Source organism: Catharus ustulatus, chromosome 3 (assembly GCF_009819885.2).
Source record: "Catharus ustulatus isolate bCatUst1 chromosome 3, bCatUst1.pri.v2, whole genome shotgun sequence".
Classification (NCBI taxonomy): domain Eukaryota; kingdom Metazoa; phylum Chordata; class Aves; order Passeriformes; family Turdidae; genus Catharus; species Catharus ustulatus.
Genome location: NC_046223.1, coordinates 72,538,086 through 72,560,940, shown reverse-complemented (window position 1 = coordinate 72,560,940; position 22,855 = coordinate 72,538,086). Strand labels below are relative to the sequence as shown.

The window sequence follows — 22,855 nt, the reverse complement described above, 5'->3', positions numbered from 1 at the left end:
TCTGTAGAGCTTTTATTCTCGTTCCTCATGAAAGCACTGCGCTTCGTGGCAAAAATCTGCCGCCTCAACCTTTTCAAACATGGGCTGCTGTAGAGAGTTATTGCTTTGGTGAGGTGAGGATGTAAGATTGATTTGTACAATGTCATCACACCGTGATGACACTGAATCCATTACCAGTATTTATTTTCTAAGCTTTTCTATTTACAGGTCATTTATCTTTTTAAACTACCATAGCAATTGGAAGGGCTGTGTTCAGTGCCACATCCACAGTTGTACTTGGGCTCCCCTTGTCCCTAGTGTGGAACACACCCCCTGCCCCCCGAGTTTTGAATAATTCTTTCAAATGTGCTCTGCATTTTGCTACAATTCTATGATGCAGTAAAGAAAAAGGATAATGTACTAACAAATGTTTTTGTAGGCTCCTAAAACCTACTTTAAATTGATTGAGCAGATTTTTAAAGATCAATACAAGGACCTTTAGTGCTCTTCTCCAATTCTGACAAAGGATTAACAGAGACTAACACCAGGCTGAGACTGTGTTGTTATGTTGATTTTTTTTTCTCAGCTGAGCTTTATATCTCGAAACACCAGTGTTTCTAATGCAAATGCTACAGCCTTTCACTGTAGCAACTTAGAGGAGCAATGCTATGATTTTGATAAAGCTGTCAGATTAAGTGACTGCATGGTTACACCATGATATTAATACATGCTCTTAACTGTCAATTAGTTAACTGGCTAATAAAAAGAGCCAAGCTTATAGGATTTCACTAATGAATATAATGCTTTGTTTCTGGGCAAAACATATGCTTTGGATATATAATTAGAAAAAAACCCCCCTCTCTCTCCCCCATCGAGAGAGCATGTGCAGCTGAATAAAGGAGCTCATTATACCTGCGAGGGGTCAAAGTCTGTGGATCTGTAGCTTATGGTATTATGACAGATTACAAAATCACTCTATTATGTTAGTCAATCTGTTTCCAAGCACAAACTAGCAGGGAGCAGGGCACTAGAACCTCCCGAGCAGGGCACCCTTTGGCTGTTCCCGGCAGTCTTATGATGGGTCAGCTGGCAGTGACACCACCTCTGACAGCTCACATGTCAGACCTTCCCTGCCTGACTTCTGTCTTTGTTACCGCAGAGCCTCTTCACAGACAATCAATTCCTGCTTCAGGCTGCAAAGAGCTCCTGGTAAGAGCTGAAACAAATTTGAAATCCATGTGTAGCCATCACTTGTGCTAATGAAAGGGAAAAGCAGAGTACTTGTGCTCCAGCTGACCTCTCTCAGGCTCTCACCTTAAAAAAAAAAGTAAATAAAAAGTTTTAGAGAGGGGAGCAGCTAAACAGCAACAGCTGGGAATGAAAGCATTGGGTTCAGCTTTGGTACATGCATCAGTTTAAAAGAAAAAAGGTAATTCATGTGTAGGATTAAGAGATTTCAGACATGATAGAGATCCTAAGAAATGTTTGACTTTCTTAATCTTTCAGGGAAATTATTCTGTTGGAAAGTCTTATTCAGTCAACTCAGCATAAAACTCCTTGGTACCAAGGGCAAAGAAAATCCTCTTGTATTTGAGAAAGGCAGTAGTCAGCACTGTAGGCACAGACATTTCTGACAGATCATAACTTTCTGAGATTCTACTGAAGAGAGGTGGTTCCACCAGTGCCTTGAGCTGGTTCTTTTGCCCTCTCACCAGTCTGGCAGCTGTGCTAAGACCAGCAGGGCCCCAGGGCTGCCAGTGTGGCACAGAAAGACTGCGGAATAAAGCAGAACCAGCAGGCTGGCTTAGGTAGTCCTTAAGAACTGGAACCAACAAAGCCACATTTGTGCCTCATGATCAATTGATTGTGATCCCCAGGAAGATGCAAAGTCTGGCTGTAGCTTTCCCTGCAGCTGGGGCTTCTGCAGGCTCTGTCCTGTGGAATTTTGTCATGGCTATCCAATGGTGAGGTCAGGCTGCCACCTCTTTAAGGGATAATTTCTGGATTTTTTTTTCCTCTCCTCAGCAGCCCTTGTCATGAAACTTGCAGGAACTCCTGTCTCTTTGTATGTTCTCCCTCAGGTTCAGTCTGATTAAGATTTGACAAGAGATTACAAATCTGCATTCAAACCCCTTAAGACACAAGCTTGCTTTCCCCAGGAAGCCAAGCTCAGAATGTGCTTGTCCTGTTATTAATTTTTCTTTAAATGTCATGTAGAGTACACTATTTTAACCATCCCTTGTTTACAACAGCCACTTGAGTGTCACTCAGCAGCAATAACAGCAGCACCTTCTTGCATGGTTAATAAGGGATTGAGTTTAGGGCTGGTTCCAAAACGAAGGAATATCCAACGCTCAATGAAGGAATGTCCAATGCTCACCCTGGATTTGGGTTAACAACCATTTAAGGAGCTATTTGCCTCTCCCTGGAGCAGACACAGGACTCCCAGCTCCTGCACAATGGACTGCTCAGACCTCCAGGGATCAGAGCAGGAGCTTTGACACCAAACCCACAAAATGTCCTTCCTGGACACACCTGTGCTTGGAGCCAGATGCTACAGGAAATACAGAAGAAGCATCAGCCCCTGGAGGACAAAGACTGGCCAAGAAGGGGTTTTTGTAGGATTATATTGGACACCATCCTGCCCCAGCAAGGAGCTGGGCATGGGGTCTGACACCCAGCAGTCCTTTCTCAGCAGCTTCCTAGAGCTGCAGGATTCACTTTCAGAGGTATCCCTGCAAAAACAGCTAACTGAGAAGCTCAGCATAGACTCACCTTAGGGCAACTGTGTCTAGGTGGTCTAGCAGGAGCAGAGGGATCAAATCAGAGGTCCCTTCCACCCTCAAGTATTCTGTGATATTTTGAGGAGGACCAGTATATATTTGACAAGTATAACACTACTGAGATGTGGATTCATTTCGTAGCCTGCATGAAATAAGGACCATGATTCTGGAATCAACCACCAGAGTGATGACAGATGAATCTTCAAAGCCACCCTGGGTATTCACAAGTGAAGGGCTGCTCGTGGACATGGCTGAAACACTGCAAGGAAGCACTAGAGGGAAGAACTGAGGATTTATGAGAAAAGCAAGCAGAGGAAGCTGCTTACAGGACCCAATGAGAGTTCTTCCCACCATGGAGATTCAGTGTCAGCTGTCCTTCCCTGAGTGGAACACTGCTGAGACGCCCAACCCTGAGTGAACCATGCACCTTTAGGAGCTCCTGCTCCCCCTCCACGTGCCTGCCCATTTCAGCAGTGATTTCTTGGCATTGCAGCTCCCTGGGCTCCCCAGTGCTTCCTGGTCAGTGAGTGCTCCTAACCTGGCAGCATATCACCACAATCACTCTGAGTGCTCTGAGACCTGTAAAATCATCAGTGTTAACCTCTCCCATCAACTTCTTCTTGCTGCACCCTTCCTTGGCTTGCTTGGTGTTTACCAAATGATCATGCCATTACCTGTTCATGGTAATAAACTTCACCACAGTTGCAAAGCATTCTCATAATTTTAATTTTTCATTTTCCAAATTAGCAGGAAAATATCTGAAGAGTGAAATATTTACATAGGAAACCTATTCCTTTCTCCTTGAACCATCAGCTCAAGTAAAGAGATGGAAAATTCCCCGTAACTGAGTTTTGCTGTTATTATAACAAAACCAGAAGGGAACTTTTCCTTTACTGGGGAGTAGCCTTTCCTGGCAAACAGCAGGAAATCAAAATTGAAGTATTTGGAACAATGTGTCATTTTCAATAAAAACTCACAAGTTTTTAGAAAAAAATACGTGGTTTCTTTTTTATTCATCACCTCAAAGATAGACTGTCTGTCATCTCTTTCCCTTGGAAATAATATCTGCTGCACTTCAGGAGTTAGCTTCTCAAATACATTCATGGGTTTCCATACACATTTACCCATTTCAGTACAGAACATCCAGTGCTAGCAGTCATGCAAACACCCTGTTAATCCCTGGAGGCTGCATCCAGGCATGGCAAGAGTCAGTTCATGTCCTTGGAGACTGACAGAGCAACATTAGTTTACACTGGGCAATGCTCTGATGTACTGGCTAGCAGCCAAGGAGTTCATGACTTTTATATGTTTCAACAAAAGGCGTTGAAAAGAGCTTTTGATATGGTTATTTGGTGAAAGAGATCAAACGTTTCCCCTTTGCATTAATCCGTTTCATGTTTTCAGTATATAAACTAATTTTTAGAAATCTCATCTTGCAGGTGTTTGAACACACGGTTTGACAAACAGTTATTTGTGGCATATGTGCTACTGGGGGAACCGCAGAAGAGAAGCGGCAAAGGTTTAGGAAAACCCAGTGGGCATAGAAAGAGTGAGCAAAAAATGACAAGTCCTACCCACGGTGCCAGAGCTGGCAGGCACAGCGGAGAGAGGCTCCTGAACTAGACATGACTCACTACAGCAGCTCCTACCTTCTTCAACAGGCACAGCTCACCCCAAAGCCCGTGCCTGGAAAATACAGACGGCTGGGGCCTGTGTTCCAGCAACACAAGAACTGCATTTCAAAGAGAAGATGCCCCACTGTGCTCCAGCATTGTGCCAGGACCTGCCTGGCCACTCCCGGGCTGCTGCCAGGCTCGGGTTTGCCGGCAAGGGCTCCTGCTTGCACGGGGGCACGAGGGTTTGTCCAAGGGTCAGGAGAGGCTGAGTTCATTTACACACCATTCAGCACTTGTTTTCTGACCTCTGCAGCCCCTTTGTGAGCGCTGGCCGACACTTGTTTGTATGAGCCTGGCTATTGTATGGGAGCCAGGCTTTAGTGTTCTTCTTAAAATCAGAGATTTGCTTCTAAGAAATAACAAAGCCCAGGCAGGCAGTCATACCTTCTTCATCTTTCCTGGGATTTTGATTTCTTTTTAAATGACCTCTAAAATATTTTCCCATTAAAGCAAGGTCTATTTTTAAGATACCAGTGTCATTTAATTAGTCATTTTGCACAAGAGGCACATCTGACTGGAATTTATACTCCTTTTATCCCCTCTTAGCAGATACACTCTTTTTCTAACCATGAGTAAGATGGGGTCTCTTAGTCTCTCAATCACTACTGTTTTTTTCCTTTTTACCTCATCTCCCCTCTCAGATGCTGGAAGCAAGAACAGTAGAATCTATGCACCTCTATTTCACAGATTGTCTGAGTCATGGCACAGGAGCTAAGAAGTAATGCACTCTAAAATCAGGAAGGTGCACTTAAAAGGAAAAAGGAATATGTATATAAATACAAATATTTCAAATCTATTTTAGACTCTTTCATCTGTTACTTCTATTTCTGTCCATGGTGTCTTATGCTTATTGTCCCCTCATAATGAGTTTCCAGTGTAAAAATATGAGAGTTTCATAATGTCAGACCATGAAGATAACTCACAGTTTGATTTCTGCCCCAATCACATAAAGGATAGTGCTGCTCCTTTTACTGAGCTATTGCAGCTGTGTGAGCATAAATTTTCAGGGGGAAATAAATGCAGATCTTGAATCAAAATGGCCAGAAATAGAAACCAGAACAGGGAAGAAAACATGGGTTTGCCGAGTTTAAGTGCCTCCAAGATCTTATGGTTGATTCAGAAGCACAGAGCACACGGGTCACATCTGGCATCCTTGTGCTGAGAGGCCATGTATACAAACCCCTGTGATGTGTCCTTTTTGCTTACAGACTTCTAGACACAGCAGCAACAAAAATATTGAGAAGGTGAGAGATCAGAGCACATCTGTGTATGCTTTGCTTTTTCCTTGAGGTTGCCTACCTGTATGTAAGACTGCTGACTGCTGCAGGTGTGCACTGCAGGGCAGCCATCCCATCTGGGGATAAACCCCTAAGCCCGAGGGGGAAGCCTGGTCCCTGTCCCAGAGCTGTAGTCCCTGTCAGAAAGCACAGAACATGTGGTTTTACTTCTGACCTCTTACTACAGAGAGTTGCTTTCACTTGAACAAAAGTGGGCATCTGTATGCATAAGAGGCAGAAATCCACCCCTGCTACCAGTCACTAGGGATCAGCTTGTGCACACAATCTCCTCAGGAAAGTGAGAGAGACGCCCTATAAAGAAATTAGGCAAGATGGACCCCCTCACCTGCTCAGTTTCTGGAGTGGTTCCTCACTACCTAACCCTCTGTGAGACAGCCACATGCTCCCCAACAAGGCTGGCACACACACAGCTGCTGGGCCAAAGCAGCCTCTGCTACACAACTCATGGAGGATGCGGGTAAATATCACAGATGAAAACAGGCAAGCTTGCTTTGACCCTGCCAGCCAAGAGGCAAGCTAAAAGCCAATGAAATTGTTCCAGGAAAAAGAAAGAAAAGAAAAGCTTAATCTTAGTAAAAATATAGTCCCTGAGCACTGGCAGGGTCAGGGTCAGGTTGGGTTACACGTTGTGTAAGTCCCCATTATACAAGCCAAGGCAGGGCAGAGGCTTTCCCAGGACTATTCAATCCTCCTTTCTCCTGCTCAGTTTCACTGTTGCTCCTTCATTCCTTCCTTCCCACTATCCCTTCTTCTGATGCTTGCTTGGACATCAAACAGGTCAGTCCAAGTCCTTCATTGCAAATCACTTCCTCTTCGAATAAAATATGACTGAGGGAGCTCATGAGTGGGCCTAAAGTTGCTCATGTGAGTGGCTGCAGTAAAGATAGCTGCTTATCTGTATAACAGAAAAAATAAGCATATTACCCAGTAGGAACTGAGCCTGCTCTAACACAGAGTGACCAGAGACCAGGGGCTAAATGCAAATATCATTTAGATCTGCGCAGTTTGGACAGCAACAGCAAAAGGTGCCGAGGGGGCTTCTGATAATTAAGAAAAAACACACAAGTATTCCACAGAAACATGACTATTACAATTCCTCCATTTTAAACCAGCTGCTAAGGATGGTGTTTTCCCCTTAAAACATGCATGTTCCTCTCAGGGCACTCCATCATATTCATCTTCAGATTCTGTTCTTCCATGAAAAAGCATCATATCAGCAGCAAATTAATATCTTTGCCAACACTCACAAGCCCTTCTTTTGCATCCCATCACTCAATCTTCAGGCATATGTTCTGCAAACATCTTCAGGTTTGTTTGCTTTTTTGTTTAAATGGAGCAATGCAGAGTAGGGCTGCTTCCCCTAACAGACTTCCAGAATGCATTTGCTCCTCCAGAAACAACTTCCTTCAATCCCTCAGCTCTCTCATTGCCAGATGACTTTTGATCCTGTGTTCTGCTCACCTGGACAAAAGCAGCACTCACCAGAAATAACATTCTTGTACTTTCAGAGTGAGAGCCACACCTGCCTTTGAAAACCTGCTCCAGAACAGTGCAAACACACTGTATTTTTTTATAATTTCTACATGTTTACGTAATTGCTCTCAACTCAGCACATATCTGCAATACTTTGAAACACATTTCTCTGGGTTTGATATTCTAAGTTTGACTCCAAGACCCCAAAAAGCTGCTGAAACAGGTTGGCAACTCATCATAATCTTCCAAAGAGAAAGAAGCATAATGTAGTGCAAACAGAAAATTCATTGCAATTTTGAGAACTATGGAGAACATACAGATGCCCCAGCACATACAACTTGCTTCTTAACCAACAAGAAGGGAAGTTGATTATCTAAAACAGCATTTTCATGACAGAGGGAAAGAACAGTAATCAAAACCCACTGAAAACCCTGTTGAAGTTTGCCACTAGAGCAGGAAAAGAGCAGACATTTTTACCTGGAAACTGGAGAGCTTAAACTTTTCAGACCTGCCCAGTATTATGCAAAAGAACAGACTTTCTATTATACATTACACAATACCTGAAAGGTGTGAATACCTGTACTCTTACTTCCCTGTCTCCTTCTACAGACTCCTTTGAAAACCTTCTGTCTTTACCACATCTATCCTGGAACTCTTCCTTTCAAAGCCAAGAAGGCTGTTCCTTGCAGTTTGTTTTTTATGGAGCACAGTAAATTGCTATTCTTTGAAATGTTTGAAAAAAAGTTTTTTGAATGAAGTCCAAAGGAAGATTCTGATTGCCAGTGGCTGTTCTCTCTGTCTTAACCTAGATCAGTTTGACATAAACCATTTATTTCATGGTTAACCCCACAAAAATCCTGAAGGGAGTTTAAATTTGTGCATTAATCCTGCTCACTGGTTTGTTTCCACTTAGATGAAGGTGCCACTTTTGCAACTCTCCAAGCCATATTTTCAAATGCTTTAACCAAACACCATTTGGGAAGCCTTCTGTGACTCTCACACAAACTCGTTGTTGCAGAGGAGAGAAAGTCACACCACTGTAAGTGCTAGCATTACAATGAAATATAAAGCAGCATTAAAGTTGCTCCGTGCTTAATGCGGTGGTTTAAGCAGCTAATCTTGTTTCAGTTGAATGGCATGTTCATTACAGCAAATAAATCAGTAACGTGTAGGATTATTGAAGAGGAAAGACACATTAAACCAGTTTAGGGCATCATATTGATTTTTCAATTTTTTTTTTTTAGTGTCTGATTTAGCTTGGCGTTTTTCAACAGTCAGTTCTAATAAACGTTTGTATAGCACAGATTAAGCAGGTGGGAACACTGCCCAGAAAGAGTATTATGAATAACTTAATGCATTGGTTTAATTGCAGCAATCCATGATACTTACTGTGCTGGCACCAGAGGAGAATTTTCAGTATTAAAAGTTAAAAATTCAATCGAGCTACTAGCAAGTATCTTTCTTTTAATAATTATTTGAAAAAAAGTTCCATTATTTTCACCTGAGATGGGAGCAGAGGAAGATTAGAACTCACGTAACTACTTAACTTATTTCTGCCACAACTAATTAAGATATTGTTAGAAAATAATTAGCATTTACTTGACACAACTTTTCCTCTCTGACAGAGCAAAACATTGCAGCAGTGTCCCTGCTGTCTTTGTGCTCACTCAGCCCTATTCTGCTCAATCTCCTTTGCAAACAGGATGCACAGAAGTGAACAAAAGCCCAGACCTAGCTCATATTTCAAGCAACAGGCTTCTTTCAAAGCCATACTCTAGAGTATCCCCATATTCCTTCTCCACAGTGCCAGTTCCCTGGCACCGTCCTTGCCACAGTTCAGAGCAGGTGCTGGAGGAAACCATTTTAGAGCAGCACCAACTTTCCAGCAGAGCAAAGCATTGAAGCTGCTGGCATCACAGAAGATGACACTGGTCTGACAGCTCCCTAAGCCCATACCCAGTCCTGGATACAAACCATGCCAGGAACACTCTGAAAGGTCAGCAAAGATGCTGGGAACCTCTTCCAAGTGCAGGTGTTTGATACAGATATCACATAACTCATTGTGGTTACTGATCACATCACCTGTTTTCTTCCTTTCCGTGTTATTTTTGTCTTAGATTAGATTAGGATCTCTAAGACAGCAACTGCACTTCAGCTCTCAGCACAACATAAGGCTATTGTTGCACATAAATCACCTTGGCTGCCTCCAGTAAGTAGCAACAGGCACCCATCACAATGCTGGGAGAAGCAACATTCCAGAGAAGCTGCAGAATTTACTGGCTTCACTCTTCCAGTGTAACTTTTCACTCTGGCAAAAATGCAGAATGCACATCCTGCACAAACTAATGAAGGTCAGGCTAAAAATGTTCACATCAGTTTCAGAGGGAAAATTCACAATGAAATACGAACAAAAATTGGTAAGTTACCCATACATTCTGATTAGGAGTACAATGATTTTGCTAATCACACAGCTTATCATTCCAGAGGAACTCTATATTCAGGGCATGAAAACTAAGGTAGAAATTAGCAGAAATGCAAGATTTGATGGTACTTAATTAACTGGACAGAAAGCACCAGAAACAAAACATTAGGAAACTGAAGCCATTTTGTGATTACAGCAGTTATTTAATGAAGATGCAAAAAGCAGCCATTACACTAAAAAATGCTTTTTTTCCTAAATGAGTCCCTTATTTAGTGCTAAACAGGAGTCCTCATTCAGCTCAAAATAGAACAGTAGCTTTAAAGAACTTTTGAACTAGGATTATTTCAACACCATCACACAACCCAGGTACCCTCCCAGAAGAAAGCAGGTACTTTTAACTCAGAAGCAAGTCCCTGTTGTCATCCCACTACTCAGTCCTAGTTCAGACCTGCAGGCACCCCACCACAGACCAGTGCAGGGCTCAAGCCCAGTTGCACTGCATCCAGAAGCCAGAGCAGCCCCCTTCCAGCTCAGCTGCCATCAAAGTCCCATTCACACCCTCTTTTCTCAGCATCTTTCAACCACCGATGCACTACAGCAGCCTCCCTTGTGTGTGCTTACAGACCCTCAATTCCGAACCTCTGCTCCACTCATCAATCAAATCCTCTACTCTTCCCACTTGCCTTTCTTCTGCACAGATTTCTCTTACAAGTTTCTCTCCCAGGCATGCAGGCAGCCAGAACCACACCGACATTGCAATTCCCCCCCGCCTTCCTGGACACTCCTTGCAAGAGACACACCAAGATTTAAATTTGCTTTGCAAATCCCACCACTAGAGCACCAGGCTCCTGCCATCAGGTGAGACACCCGACTCTCTCCATGGTGAGGCAGTGCACTGCTGCTTTTTAAACCTTGCAGCGATCCGACACGGCGCCTGCTGACGCTCTAAGGGGCCAGTGCAGGCAACCAAAAGCCTCCCCACAAATTATCCACACCAGCCTTACTTCTGCACACCCACCCATGAAACTCAGTTGCAGCTAACACGAACCTTTCCATAGACTTCAGGAAGCTTGGGCAGAGCTGGAACTCCACCCTGTCAGCAGTTGCTGATCTGTAATTCAGCACAGCACTGCTTTGAAAACACCTTTCTGATGCTGTTGTCCCACAAACAGCATAATGAAGAAGAGTAAAGCAGGTGCTTCTGAACACAAACCCAGAACAGGAGAAGTATAAAACTAATATAGATTAATTAAGTAACCACGCTGTTCACTGTTTATTGACAATCTTTATTAGCGCTCGCTTAGCACGTTTAGGGGTTTCCTAGTAAATATAAATATGGATCAAAGTGCTACCCCCCCACAGTAAGAAATCTTTATTTCCACAAAAAAAAAAAAAAATTACAAACAACCAGTATTTCAAAGTTTGTTTTTTAATACATATAATACCAAAAAGGCAAAAAATAAAGATGAAAGACTAGCAGCCAAAAGAATTCTGTTTCTCTTTCAACAGTCTGTTTGCTTCCACATTTCTCTAGCAAATAGAGTATAAAAAGAATTAATCAATTTATATATGAAATATCCTACCAAAAATGTAACACTATGTAAAGAAAGTTTACAGTAGAAAGTTGACGGAGGAGGAAAAAAAAAAGGTTAAAATAGTAGATTTAACTTTAAAAATCTCAAGTGTAAACTTTGCTGCTGCTTTAAAATCAAAAACAACAAAAGTCACATGAGTATTTCCGTTTGGCTTAGGAGCCAGGAAAATAAGAAAAGCTGATTTTTTTTAAAGTGCTTAACCACCATATCCAAAAGTAATGACTTTCAGACCTACTTAACATGAATGTGCTCAAAAAGCCACCGCTTACAGTATAAAAGCTGTCATTCTGAAATGCTGCACATACAAACTGGCTTTATCTGCACGAATGAAAGATTCCTTTGAACAGCTCTCAATCATATGATGTCCCAAATCAATGTAATGCTATTAGAGCAGGCAGCTGAATAAGTACCAGAAAGTTGAAGTTTAAGAATAATAGATATAGAAAATATTTTTTCTTAAAAAGCAGCATGCCTCTCCCAGCCAAATGAAGGTACTGTTATGCAAAAAGCATGAGAAACAGTTTTGTATCATTGTTGTAAACTACCTAAAACAAAGTGACTGTTGATCTAGGAATTTACACTTTAAACAGATGAAGACCGGTATTTCTTTCTGATAAGACACAAAAAGGCAATCATGTGGGTGGGACCAATTGCTAACACAGTATTTTATTTATTATTAAACATACTGTTTAATAAGCTTATTAAACTTGACTTCAAAATCAACAGTATGTCCTAACAGAAGAAAAAAATGAAATAATGAATAAAAATAAATTAATGAATAAAACCAATTATTTGAAGAGCTTTAGGACTGGTTTGGTTACACTTTTATATATTTATTTGAGCCTTAGTGCAAAGGAAAAATTCAATATTATAGGCTCCAAAGCAAATCAAATACAACTATTTCATGGGGCATTCTGACAGACATCAGAGAGATTCTAAGAGAAATTTATTTTTTCTTTTATCTGTAATAACCATTATTTTATTTATCTCAAGTTTAGAAATTATATATGTAAAAATTGGAGCAAAGACTCAGGCATTCATTTACTTCAGGTACAGCTATAAATAATTTAAACCCCACCACTCTCCCCAATCAGAAATACAATAAACAAGCTGAACTGCCACTACTGCTGCAGCCATTAAGTTGTGCCCACAGCCTGACAGCAGTACCACCCATCCCCACATTTATTGCACTAATTTCTCCATCAGCTTTGGAGTTTTGCACATTTGAATTTGTTTACATCCATCTATTTCACAGATATAATATTTTTAAACTATTTCTTGAAAGTCACCAATTCCCAACACAGTGTATTTATGTTCTTCAGAATGGTTTTTAAGTAAGAGAACTCACTGGTTCACTTACTGCTAAAACACAACTTTTACCCTACCAAGTTCCTGTAAACAGCTCTATATTAAGCTACAGCAAGCTCTAGACCAGGAAATCCAGCATCTCCAGTGACTTGACTTTACCTCACTTCTCCTCTACAAAAACATAAAAAACCACCAAAATGTTAGAATTTAAAAAGAAAGGAAATGGCATAATAAACAGAGTGACCTTGTCACCCAAGCAGGTACATAAAATTAGCTTCTGAAAATGTAAGATTTGAAAAGCAATTATTTTAGTGGTTAAAGTGTGCAAAAGACTACATATGCTACCAGTTTCAGCGAAAACAGAATACTGCAGCCATCAGTAATTACTATTCAAGTTCAGCATTGGCAGTTGTGCTGCTTTTGTTGCCATTTTAGACACTACATATTACCACCTTCTCTGCATATTTCATGCCTCTTTTTTAACAGATGCCAAGCATGACTTTTCAGTGATATAGGAAAGGTGGGAACTTTTTAAAGGGTTCCTTCCATCCCAAGTCTGAATATTATGTGGAATTTAAAAATAATGTTTTAAGCAGAAACATCAAATAGTACTTGAAATTTTGTCTGTCTATCAAAATCACCTCAAAAAGATTTAAAATCTCAGGTTTTTGTGAAACAAATATAGGAAAATACCAAGCAAGGAAAGTGTAGATATTCTACCAATGTGAAGTACAAAAGCTTAGGAACAGAAAAACACCAGCTTCAGCCAAGACTGGGGAAAAAAAAAAAAAAACACCACAGATTTTTCAAAACCAGAGTCCATACAGTGTCACACAGCCCTGCCTTGTCATGTTTGTTAATATCCTCGCTTAGAAGTCAGACAGCATTTTGTTTAACTTGTGTTGCTCTGTATCATTACACTAAACCATAATTAACTCCTCTTTTGTGCCGGCCTCATTCCAACACAATTGTACCCACTGTATACCAGCAGCAGTTCTCAGGTTTTGTTTTGCAGCTCAGCTGTATTTTTCTTGGATGTTCACAAGATTGGCATTTGACTGGATGCGCTTGGCTAGAAAGGGAAAAATTATAAGAAAATTAAACACAAAGAATTCCACAAAACTAGTCTCTCCACTCCCTCTATTTATGCGACACAGACTTGCAAACAGCTTTCTGTTCACGTCCAGAAACTTTAATGAAAAGATATGGCTGAAGCTCTTTGCTACCCTTCTTCAGGGGACAGCAGCAGACTAATAGTTGCTATTAGCGCCGTCAGCACAGCTGCAGGCAGATCTGGCTGGGCCTCCTCTGCCACAAGAGCCAAGAAAATCCCTGGCACCTCCCAACTCCAACAGTGAAATGCCAACACCACCACTTACGCAAAATGAGTATCCGTTTCTTCTGCTTTGAGTGAAGGAAGCTACTGAGATAAAAAACAATAGGTAGGAAGAGAATAAAGGATGAAACTGCAATCACTGGGACTGTATCACTGCAAGGAAGAGAACAGTTGAAAGTCCTGCTCCAAAGCTTCCGAGTGATGTTCATCTAAAAGGAAAACAGAAGCAAACCATGAAAGCAAGCACATGCATTTTTTCTGTGCAGCATGGCATGGCAAACACTCAGACCTCAAGACATGCAAGAGTTCAAGTATCACCTCAGAAAATTGCATTTGAACACATCTCCCCACAAAAGCCAGCAAATACCTGGAAATGTTGAAATGCACTATTTAGATGGAGCCAAGATTTCACATCAAAACTTTCATAAGCTTCAAAAACATAACTACACTCAGATACATGTAGACACTGCTACATGCCCATTTCCCAGAGAGCTTACTAACAGTCTGTGGGGACAGGGCTAATCCCATACTTTTGAGGAGCACTCCTTCACCCCAGCCATTAAAACCCCATAATATACCAAAGCTTTTTCCAAACATATGTCATCAATGCTGAGGATCCCTAGAAACAGCTGCTGTAATAGGGAATCAACTAATACACCAGCTAGAACAATAGCAGTAAAGCCTCACATTAAAAGCCAGAAGATTAAGAGATTTTTTTTTTTTTAATCCATTTCCTTCACAGTAACAAGAAATGAAAGCGCAGCTACTCAAACTGGAATGCGCTCAGGAGCTTCAGTCACACTCCTGCAGCACTGCCCAAGGGCAGGACCTCGCAGAACAGCCCCACAAAGCACCTCCCACCACGGGACACCAGCCTGCCAAAAGCATTGCTGCCCCTACTGCCCCCGCCCAAAGCAAAAAGCAATCCTAGTAAGAAAAGCACAAACGACTCTGATGAATAAAGTGTATTAACAAACACTTACGGCATCTTCCACGTCGATACACAAGTGTGCGGAGTGCGCGGATTCACCGCCTTGCCTGTTCATCCTCTGCAGGTGGTTATACAGGTCATTCAATCTCGTGTAGGTTTCGTTGCAGTTTTTACATACTTCTGTGTAGTTATTTGGTGACAGATCAGTGACTTGCCCCTAAGGTTATAAAACTCTGAATGAATGACAGTTTAAGGCATTTTAAAAAAATTGTTTCAGTTGTTACTGCTGAGCTACATTGATAGGGACAGATTGTGCCACACCAAGCAATCCTTTCCATCTGTGGCCTTCAGCACTCCATGAATGCAACACAGAATACTTGAAAAGAAAACTACAATCTCTGAAGATATTTCAACCCAGTAATGGCTGTATCAGCTACCCACTGACCACTGGGTTAAGTTCTAGTTTAATCACCTGAAGTTCTCAATAGGCCAGTCCACACAGCTCCTAACCAAGGCCTATAAAGGCACATTTCCTAGAAAGAATTAATAAAGAAGCAGACAGTTTCCTCAGGAATTGTCCCATGCCCATTGAAGTAAGCCCATTTTACTACTGAATGATCCTGAAATCTCGCCAGTTTCTGAAATGGAATATGCAGTTTCTTAGGCTATATAGGGCATTTTCTCTGAGGACAATTACCACATTTATTTAACTAAAGAAGTTATATAGTCTTTGCAATATGGTCAACCTTTAACTATGAGTAATTTTAACAGTCAAATAAATGTTACAAGAATTAAAGGTGGTTGGTCCTTCTGAGCTAGTCCATACTATCAAAAGGACATTTAAAGACTGAATTTCTACACAAAAGACAACAATTCTACAAAGCAAGAGCATACAGACATGCTGGTTTTTACTATGCAATTATCAACTATTGTGAATTCAGAAATCTTGATGTGAAGTAGCATTGCAATTACAGACAAAATGAAGTCAAGGTGAGTATCAATTAGAATTAATTTCAGGCACTCAGTCTGTAAACAACTGCATTTTACCGATTATGGATTTATCTACCTACAATTCACAAACTCAGCAGCAGTTTATTTGCCTGGTCTGCATCTGCAGTTTATTCAGCAAAAATAAAATTTTTGTAGCAGTTAGAGGATATAGTGCTTCTCCTAAATACACAGCATAAATACCTGAAGGTTATGTTCAAAACATGTCAGAGATTTATTGAATAAATCCAGGAATTCTTCAGTAGAATTTGATAATCCCTCACTGCTATTCTTTAAACAATCTGTTGAAAAGAAAGGAAAACACCGGGATATTTTAATTTCTAACATGTTCACGGCCAGCAAGCCCCAGACACTCCACTTCTGCAAAAAGAGCTCTCGACTATAAAGGACAGGTCTAGTCAACACTGCAGTTTCCTTATCTGCCTGCCACTGATATCTCAGACCTGCTGACCTAATGCTTCATCGAGAATACATTTCAGAATTAATTGGCCTTGATTAAGTGAAAGATGAAGACTATCATCAAGAGCTTTCTGAAGAGGGGGACTGAATTATCTTTGGACTTCGAGATAAAACAAGACATTACTTTTATTTCCCAGCCCACAAATCTGGCTTTGCCCAGCAACAGTAACAGCCATTTTGTGGAAGCAGAAGCACCAGCAGCAGAGATGAAATGGAGAGCACCCAGGAAACAGCTAGACCATGAACACAATAGTAGAAATCACAGTGCAGTTATTATTCTTTAAGAAAAGAGCTGAGCTTTTTACCAGCTTTGAGGGAAGCTCTGGGACTTTCCTCCCAGTCACGTGCTCAACCCCATGTTACTACTTCTGTCCATGCTACCCTACTTCAGGTGCTCTAATCAGACAGACCTTTAAAAACAACAGTATTTGAGGAATTTTGGAGCTCAGCAACAGCACCATGAAAGCAAGCCAACATCCTAAAAAATTCTCCTGAAAGTAGTAAACACCATTTTTCTTTTTAGTTTTCTGGCAGACTACTGCCCTCATATTTTGGCCCTTACAAAACACTCTTGGAGTGGCTATAGTTCAGGATTTGTTATCTACTGGCTGTATCCAAACAAATACATACAATTCTGATCTGTGCAAATTTTAGGGGCTACGTCATCACAGTAGCATGAGAGCTACAGAATGAGTCACGTACTTGCGCAGTTGGCTGCCTCCCAGGTTTCATTGAAGAACTCCGAAAGGGTCACAACTATCTGCAGCCTGTCTGAGGTCAAGATGCTTTTGGCACAATTGTGACTCTCAGAGGAATTCTAGAAATAAAAGGAAACAAGAAAGGAAGCAAACAAGTGTTAAAAATACAGAGGAGAATTTTTGAAATGCATTTTACACAAGTGCATCTAAAACAATCACAACACATCACATGGATATTTCTGGAAAAGGCAGAGAAGAAGTGATGGAACAAAAATCTTTTGATCCTCCAACTCATACTGTGAGCAACACAGCTTACTGCACACAGTCTTTGCAGGTCTACTGCAACTGTCAAAAATCACATGGCAAGCAAAAAAGAAAAAACAAGCACATAGACATGACCTTCTCTGCTAGGTGGCTCACATTCATCCCTTCCTGGGCCATGGCCCTGGGAGCCAGCTCAAGGCATGTGCAGAGGAGAGGACAGGGCTGCTCTCTTTAGTCAAAAGAAATACTTGAAAAAGCTGAACCAGCAGACTGGCCTCAAACAAACCAAACCCAAACAGAAACAGCCTCCAAAACTGCTGCACCAACATAGCCTATCAGCAGCAAACTTTCCCCAATGCAGCAACACTAGGAACAGAGTCTTCTGTGGAGCAATGCCCGTGCTCACTCGCCCAAGTACATGACCAGGCCAAGCTCTCACCCTCCCCAGACACAGGTACCAAGCTCGTCTGTCTTAGTGAGCCATTCAGTGCAACCCCATCCTCAAAGCAGTCTCTGCCACAACTCTTACAGCAACCTATTCTCTGGACCAAGCTCATAAAAAACACACAGTGACTGTAAAAGTAATTGCAGAATAAACAGGAAGTATTCTGATCAGAATTCAGATACAGAACCATGGCCTCCAGTCAGCTGACTCCCATGCTCTAGCTCCTGGTGTCTGGCTGCTAAATTGACTTAAGCACTTCTCAAAATTGCCAAAGCTGCCAAAAGCCTCTTTGATGAGTGACGTGGGACACAGAAAAAATAATCTCTTTAATGAGAAACTTGTTCTTTACACTGCTTTACAAGAGATACAGTTTCTGCCTCATTTTGTTAAAATAGGAAGGGAAGGTTAAATAAGAACTTTCCCCTGGAGGCTCAACTGCAGAAGTCAAATATTACCACATCTGGTAACTCCCACGTTCGCTTGCTTTCATTTCTACTAAATTACAGATATGCAAGAATGTTGTTTATGCAGGAAACCCTGGTTGCTTCACAAAGGCTGTGAAGCTTCCTCACCACCTGGCCTCATGAGAAGGAAAAAAGCACTTTACCGAAACTGAATCACATAGACCTAAATCATTCCTTAAATAAAGCTTGTCTGATTGAGTCTTTAATTAGCCTGAAGAGGATTTTATATTTCAGAGAAGTCCAAAACTTAAACTGGCTGCTTCTGTCACGTTGCACTCCTAACTACTGTTAAGATACAAACATCAGATACCTGATTAATTGTAGTCATGGACTGAGGTTGCAAGAAGGCCACCTCCTTTATTCACCTGGTGAGTTAAACCACATCCAAAAGGAAAGCCAACAGCTGTGTCTTCCACACGATATAGTGGACAAGTGCTCCCAGGCTGCTAGTACTCAAGCACAGCTGCTCCAATGAGTTCATACATATTCTAAGTACTGGAATACATTTTGGCTACTTAATCCTAGCCAAAATACAATGGTAAAAGCACCCAAGAGAATCACACATTTAATTTCTCACCTTCACACGACCTAGCGCTTCTTTTATGGAAACTGATGTGGAACAGCTTCCATAAAAGAAACAAATAGACCACAAGTTTGCAAACTAAAACAAAAGACCACTCGCTACATATTTGCCCTGGAAAGGACAATTACCAAGAGAACATGCACGCACTCTTCCACTACAAGCACTGGGGTGGTGAGGGGAAATCGGAAAACAACCCAAAACACTGCTCACAAGCAACACTGATACTTCTCTAACAGGAAACTGTGCAGTGAAATGGTCTGCAGACCACTGTGGAACCTATTTATTGTCTGGGCTTGAAGAGCAACAGATTTTTCTCATCAATGGCAATTCTAAATCTTGGAATTCAGAAATCCCCAGACTGAAAGCACAATCTAGGGCATACACTCCTATACACTTGCTCTCTGTCTGTTCTCTTACCAGGGCACCCACTTTTCGCCATCATCACAGAACAAACGTCCTTTGGTCTGATTCACTAACGTCATCCGCACATCATCCCAAGGAACTAACTTTTACAAATGGATCAACTTGATGAGAACACACAAAACAAGCCATGAACCACGTCTAACACAAAGAAAAGGAGGGCGAAAAAAAAGAAAAAAAAAAAAAACCAACAAACCAAAACAAAGCACGATCAAAGTCTGGAGGATACAGACCCAGTTTCAGCCAAAGTTCTCCCACCAGCAGGGTGCACTGACCCCAGGCAGTGCTCAGGCATTCTACACACACTCCCATCAGCTTTGGGGCCGAGAACACTGTGACATGGCTCCTCACAAGATGATGTGCCTCACTCGCCACAGCTTCACACCATCAATTTTCCGGGAAGCTCTAGCAGCGCTCCCCATTAGCGTTCATACAACCTGTGAGCCAGAGCTCTGTTTCAGCCATTGCTACATCAGCAAGAACAACTCAAGTTTTTCCACTCGCGCCGCTTTCTCTGCAGGTGGAGCTCCTTGCCCCCGGCCGTGGCAGGAGCTGGCGGTACGGATGGGCCACAACAGAGCGGGAGGCGGCCATCCCTGGCAGCAGCGCTTCGCAAACACGCCCAGCCTCTGCCAAACTGCCCTGCGCACCCCAGCGAGCCTTTCAGCCTCTTCCCGAGGATCCCACCGCCACCTGCCGTGCCCCGCCACCCAACTCACAGGCCTGGCAGCCTCCAGGAGAGGGGCCAGGCCCCCAGCCCGCCCCGGCAGCCGCGCACCCCCCGGGCCCCACGGACGCACCCCGACGGCGCGGGCGATGCTGTCGTACTGCGCGAGCAGGCGGCGGTAGTGGCCGTGGCAGCCCTGGCACAGCCGCACCGGGCGGGCACGCCGGCCCAGGCAGCCCGTCAGCGCCGCGCTGCCCTCCGCGAAGGCGGCCAGGAGGCTGCGGCACTCGGGCTCCAGCTCGGGCAGGTCGCCGGGCAGCCCCGCGCTCCACAGCTCCTCCGCCAGCTCCTCCGCCAGCTCCAGCGCCGGGGTCTGGCGCGGCCCCGCGGCGGCGGCGAGGCCGAGAAGGGCAAGCGCTAGCGCCGGCAGCAGCGCCCAGCACAGGCACCACGGCGGCGCCATGGCGGCCGCGCCGAGGAACCGGAAGCGCCGCGCCGGGAAAGAGCCGGCCCCCGCCGCGGGGCGCCGCCGTTGATTGGCTGAGAGCGGGGCGGGGGCGGAGAAAGGGGCGGGGCCGACACGGGTGGTCCCGGGGAGCGGGAGCTCATGCCGGGGGTCCATCGGTCCATCCCGGGGGCTCATCCCGGGGGTCCATCCCAGGGGTTCCGTCCCGGGGGCTCATCCCGGGGGTCCATCCCGGGGGTCCATCCCGGGGGTTTCATCCCGGAGGCCGATCCCGGGACACGGCGCTGGTGTGTTCCCAGGGCTGGGAGTACCTACGAGCTGTGCCCGTGCCCGCGGGATGTACCTGTCTCGGGCGCATCCTGCTCCACGGGGAGCGCGGTTTCTGTGCCGTGCCTTTCATCCAGGTCATACTCTCTTCATCCGAGAAGGGGGTTTGAGAGTATCTCTCCTGTGGGAAGTGGCTTTAAAATATGCTGAATTGCAGCAACAATTTAAGGATAAACCATCTCCCAAACAGAGAAAGAAATTATGATGGGGAAATAAACTGCAACTTTCTGCCAACAAAGTATTTCCAACGTTTTGTCTGAAGCTGGACATCTTTGTTGGTACCTGGCTCCAAACCTCCCCGTGGCCGACTCTGAACAAAACCACAGCCACCGAAAGGAAAACTCTTCTCAGAGCGGAAGAAGTGAGTAGAGCAGTTCCCGGGGTTGAAGTGCCAGGCTATCTGATAACTCTGTCTGGCAGGACCTTGACCACGTGCCCGTTCCCGCTGACTCAAGCTCTTTTCAGCCACTTCCATGGGCTTCTCACCGAGTCTGGGGTTTGTAGAGCTCTGGTAAGACACACATCAGAGAGGTAAAAGACAGCGATTCCATAACATGGTGCCTTCGGGAATAACAGAGCCATGCAGGAATGGCCCCATCAATTTTTTGCAGCCGATTCAATACTGTACACATGGCTGTGGTGATAGGACACAGTGCTGGCCGACAGCGCCGTGACAGTTTTGGCAGCTACTGGGAGCTCAGGACTGAAGTGGCTCCCAGAACAACCAGTTGTACCCAGCTCCACCAGCCCGTGTCACCCGGCCCACCTGGGGCTGGCTTGTGCCAGTCGTGCAGTAAACTACGGCACGGAAATGTCCAAGACAGATTTGTGAAAGCACGGAAGTAAAGGTGGTGATAAAGAGGCCATCACAAGGCAAAGGAGCACCCAACAGGGAACATCTGGCTTTTTGGAGCGTCCTGAATGGCTCTTCTAAAGAACTGGCCTTCAAAGCCATGAATAAAACAAATGAAAACCGCGTCACGAGTATGACACAGACAAATGCGGCAGTGTGGTCAAAAATGTACCACGCTGTCTCTGCCTGTAAATGACCAGGGCGAGGGCCCTGGTTTGGGTACCGGACCTTCCCTGAGCCTTGCTGCCCAGACTCCAGGCAAGTCCCACCGAGGTTTTCTCCAAGGACAGGCAATACCCTCCCGCACAGCGCCTGCTGGTTTGGGGACCGCATCTGGCAAGTGGAAGCCTGAGGCTGCTGAGCAGGACGCGTGTGCCCAGCTGGCCCCGGCACCAGAAGATTGTCACACTCCCTGGCAGAGGTGCAGCCAAAACACCGAGACACCCTGGGGCGGCGGCGCTGCCCGCACCAAGCCGGCACCGCAGCCCTGGGACGGGGACAGCCGCCACTTGCCACCCCTAAGCCACCCTCGGACCAGCCGGCGTCCGGAGAGTCCCGTTTGTCCGAGCTGGGAGCGGTGTATCCCTGCGGTGCGGGGTGTCCCTTGCAGGGCGGGGTGTTCCCGCAGAACGGGGTGTCCCTGCAGGGCAGGGTGACCTTACAGTGCGGGTTGTCCCTGCGGAGTGGGGTGTCCCTTGCAGGGCAGGGTGTCCCTGCAGAACGGGGTGTCCCTGCAGGGCAGGGTGTCCCTGTAGAGCGGGGTGTCCCTGCGGAGCGGGGCTGGGCGGGGGCGGCCCGTCCGGGCTGCCCGCATCCCCCCGGGAGAGGGCAGCAGCACTCCCGCGGATGGCCCCACCGAGGGGGCTGCAAAGGGACCTCGGCCTGTCCCACACCGCCCCGACAGCAGCTGCACCCCGGGGAAGCGATACAAACACGCCCCAGGCCAGGCTCTCGGCATCCTCACCGGGGCTCTCCCGTGCGTGGGTCTGCGGGCACCAGGAGGGACCGGCTGGCGGGGGCAGAGCTGCACCTTCATCTCGCGGGTCAAGGGGGATGCGCTTTCCACGTCTTAAGAGACTTTAATATTCTCTGCGAGATAATGTGCTCCTCCTGCGTGTGAAAACTGGACTCGGAAGTAGTGGAGAGGGAAAACAGAAAGGGAAAAGGGAAAAAGATTTTTTTTAAAAAAAAAAAAAAGAAAACTGGGAGGAGGGAGAATAAAGGAAAAAAAGCTCAAGAGTTTTGGATGAGATCTCTGAGGTGTAACCAGTTGCTACAGCCCAACAAGGAAGATGTCTGGTCACTACCTGCTTCTCCTTTTTATCCAAAATAAACATGACACTACAAAGCAAAGGACAGAAAGTCACCAACTTTTTCAGCTGTGGTTCAGAACTGGACAT

The 22,855-nt window shown here is 44.5% G+C and overlaps 1 protein-coding gene across 1 annotated transcript; it reads right to left on the bottom strand.

Moving 5' to 3' along the window:
* Positions 1 to 10,896: 10,896 nt before the first annotated feature.
* Positions 10,897 to 20,272, bottom strand: OSTM1 (osteoclastogenesis associated transmembrane protein 1). The gene is made up of 6 exons (XM_033056322.1): positions 19,943 to 20,272; positions 16,971 to 17,085; positions 15,993 to 16,090; positions 14,854 to 15,018; positions 13,914 to 14,079; positions 10,897 to 13,606 (listed from the first exon to the last, which is right to left on the bottom strand). Exons 1-6 carry the CDS (start codon positions 20,270 to 20,272, stop codon positions 13,551 to 13,553), a joined length of 930 nt encoding a protein of 309 aa, XP_032912213.1. The 3' UTR covers positions 10,897 to 13,550.
* Positions 20,273 to 22,855: the final 2,583 nt, after the last annotated feature.

Coding starts and splice junctions, on each gene's coding strand:
- OSTM1 (XM_033056322.1), bottom strand. CDS start 20,272: ATGGCGCCGCCGTGGTGCCTGTGCTGGGCGCTGCTGCCGGCGCTAGCG. Junction 17,086..19,942: donor GCATCGCCCGCGCCGTCGGG/GTGCGTCCGTGG, acceptor TTTTATTTCTAG/AATTCCTCTGAGAGTCACAA. Junction 13,607..13,913: donor GAAACGGATACTCATTTTGC/GTAAGTGGTGGT, acceptor TTCCCTTTCTAG/CCAAGCGCATCCAGTCAAAT.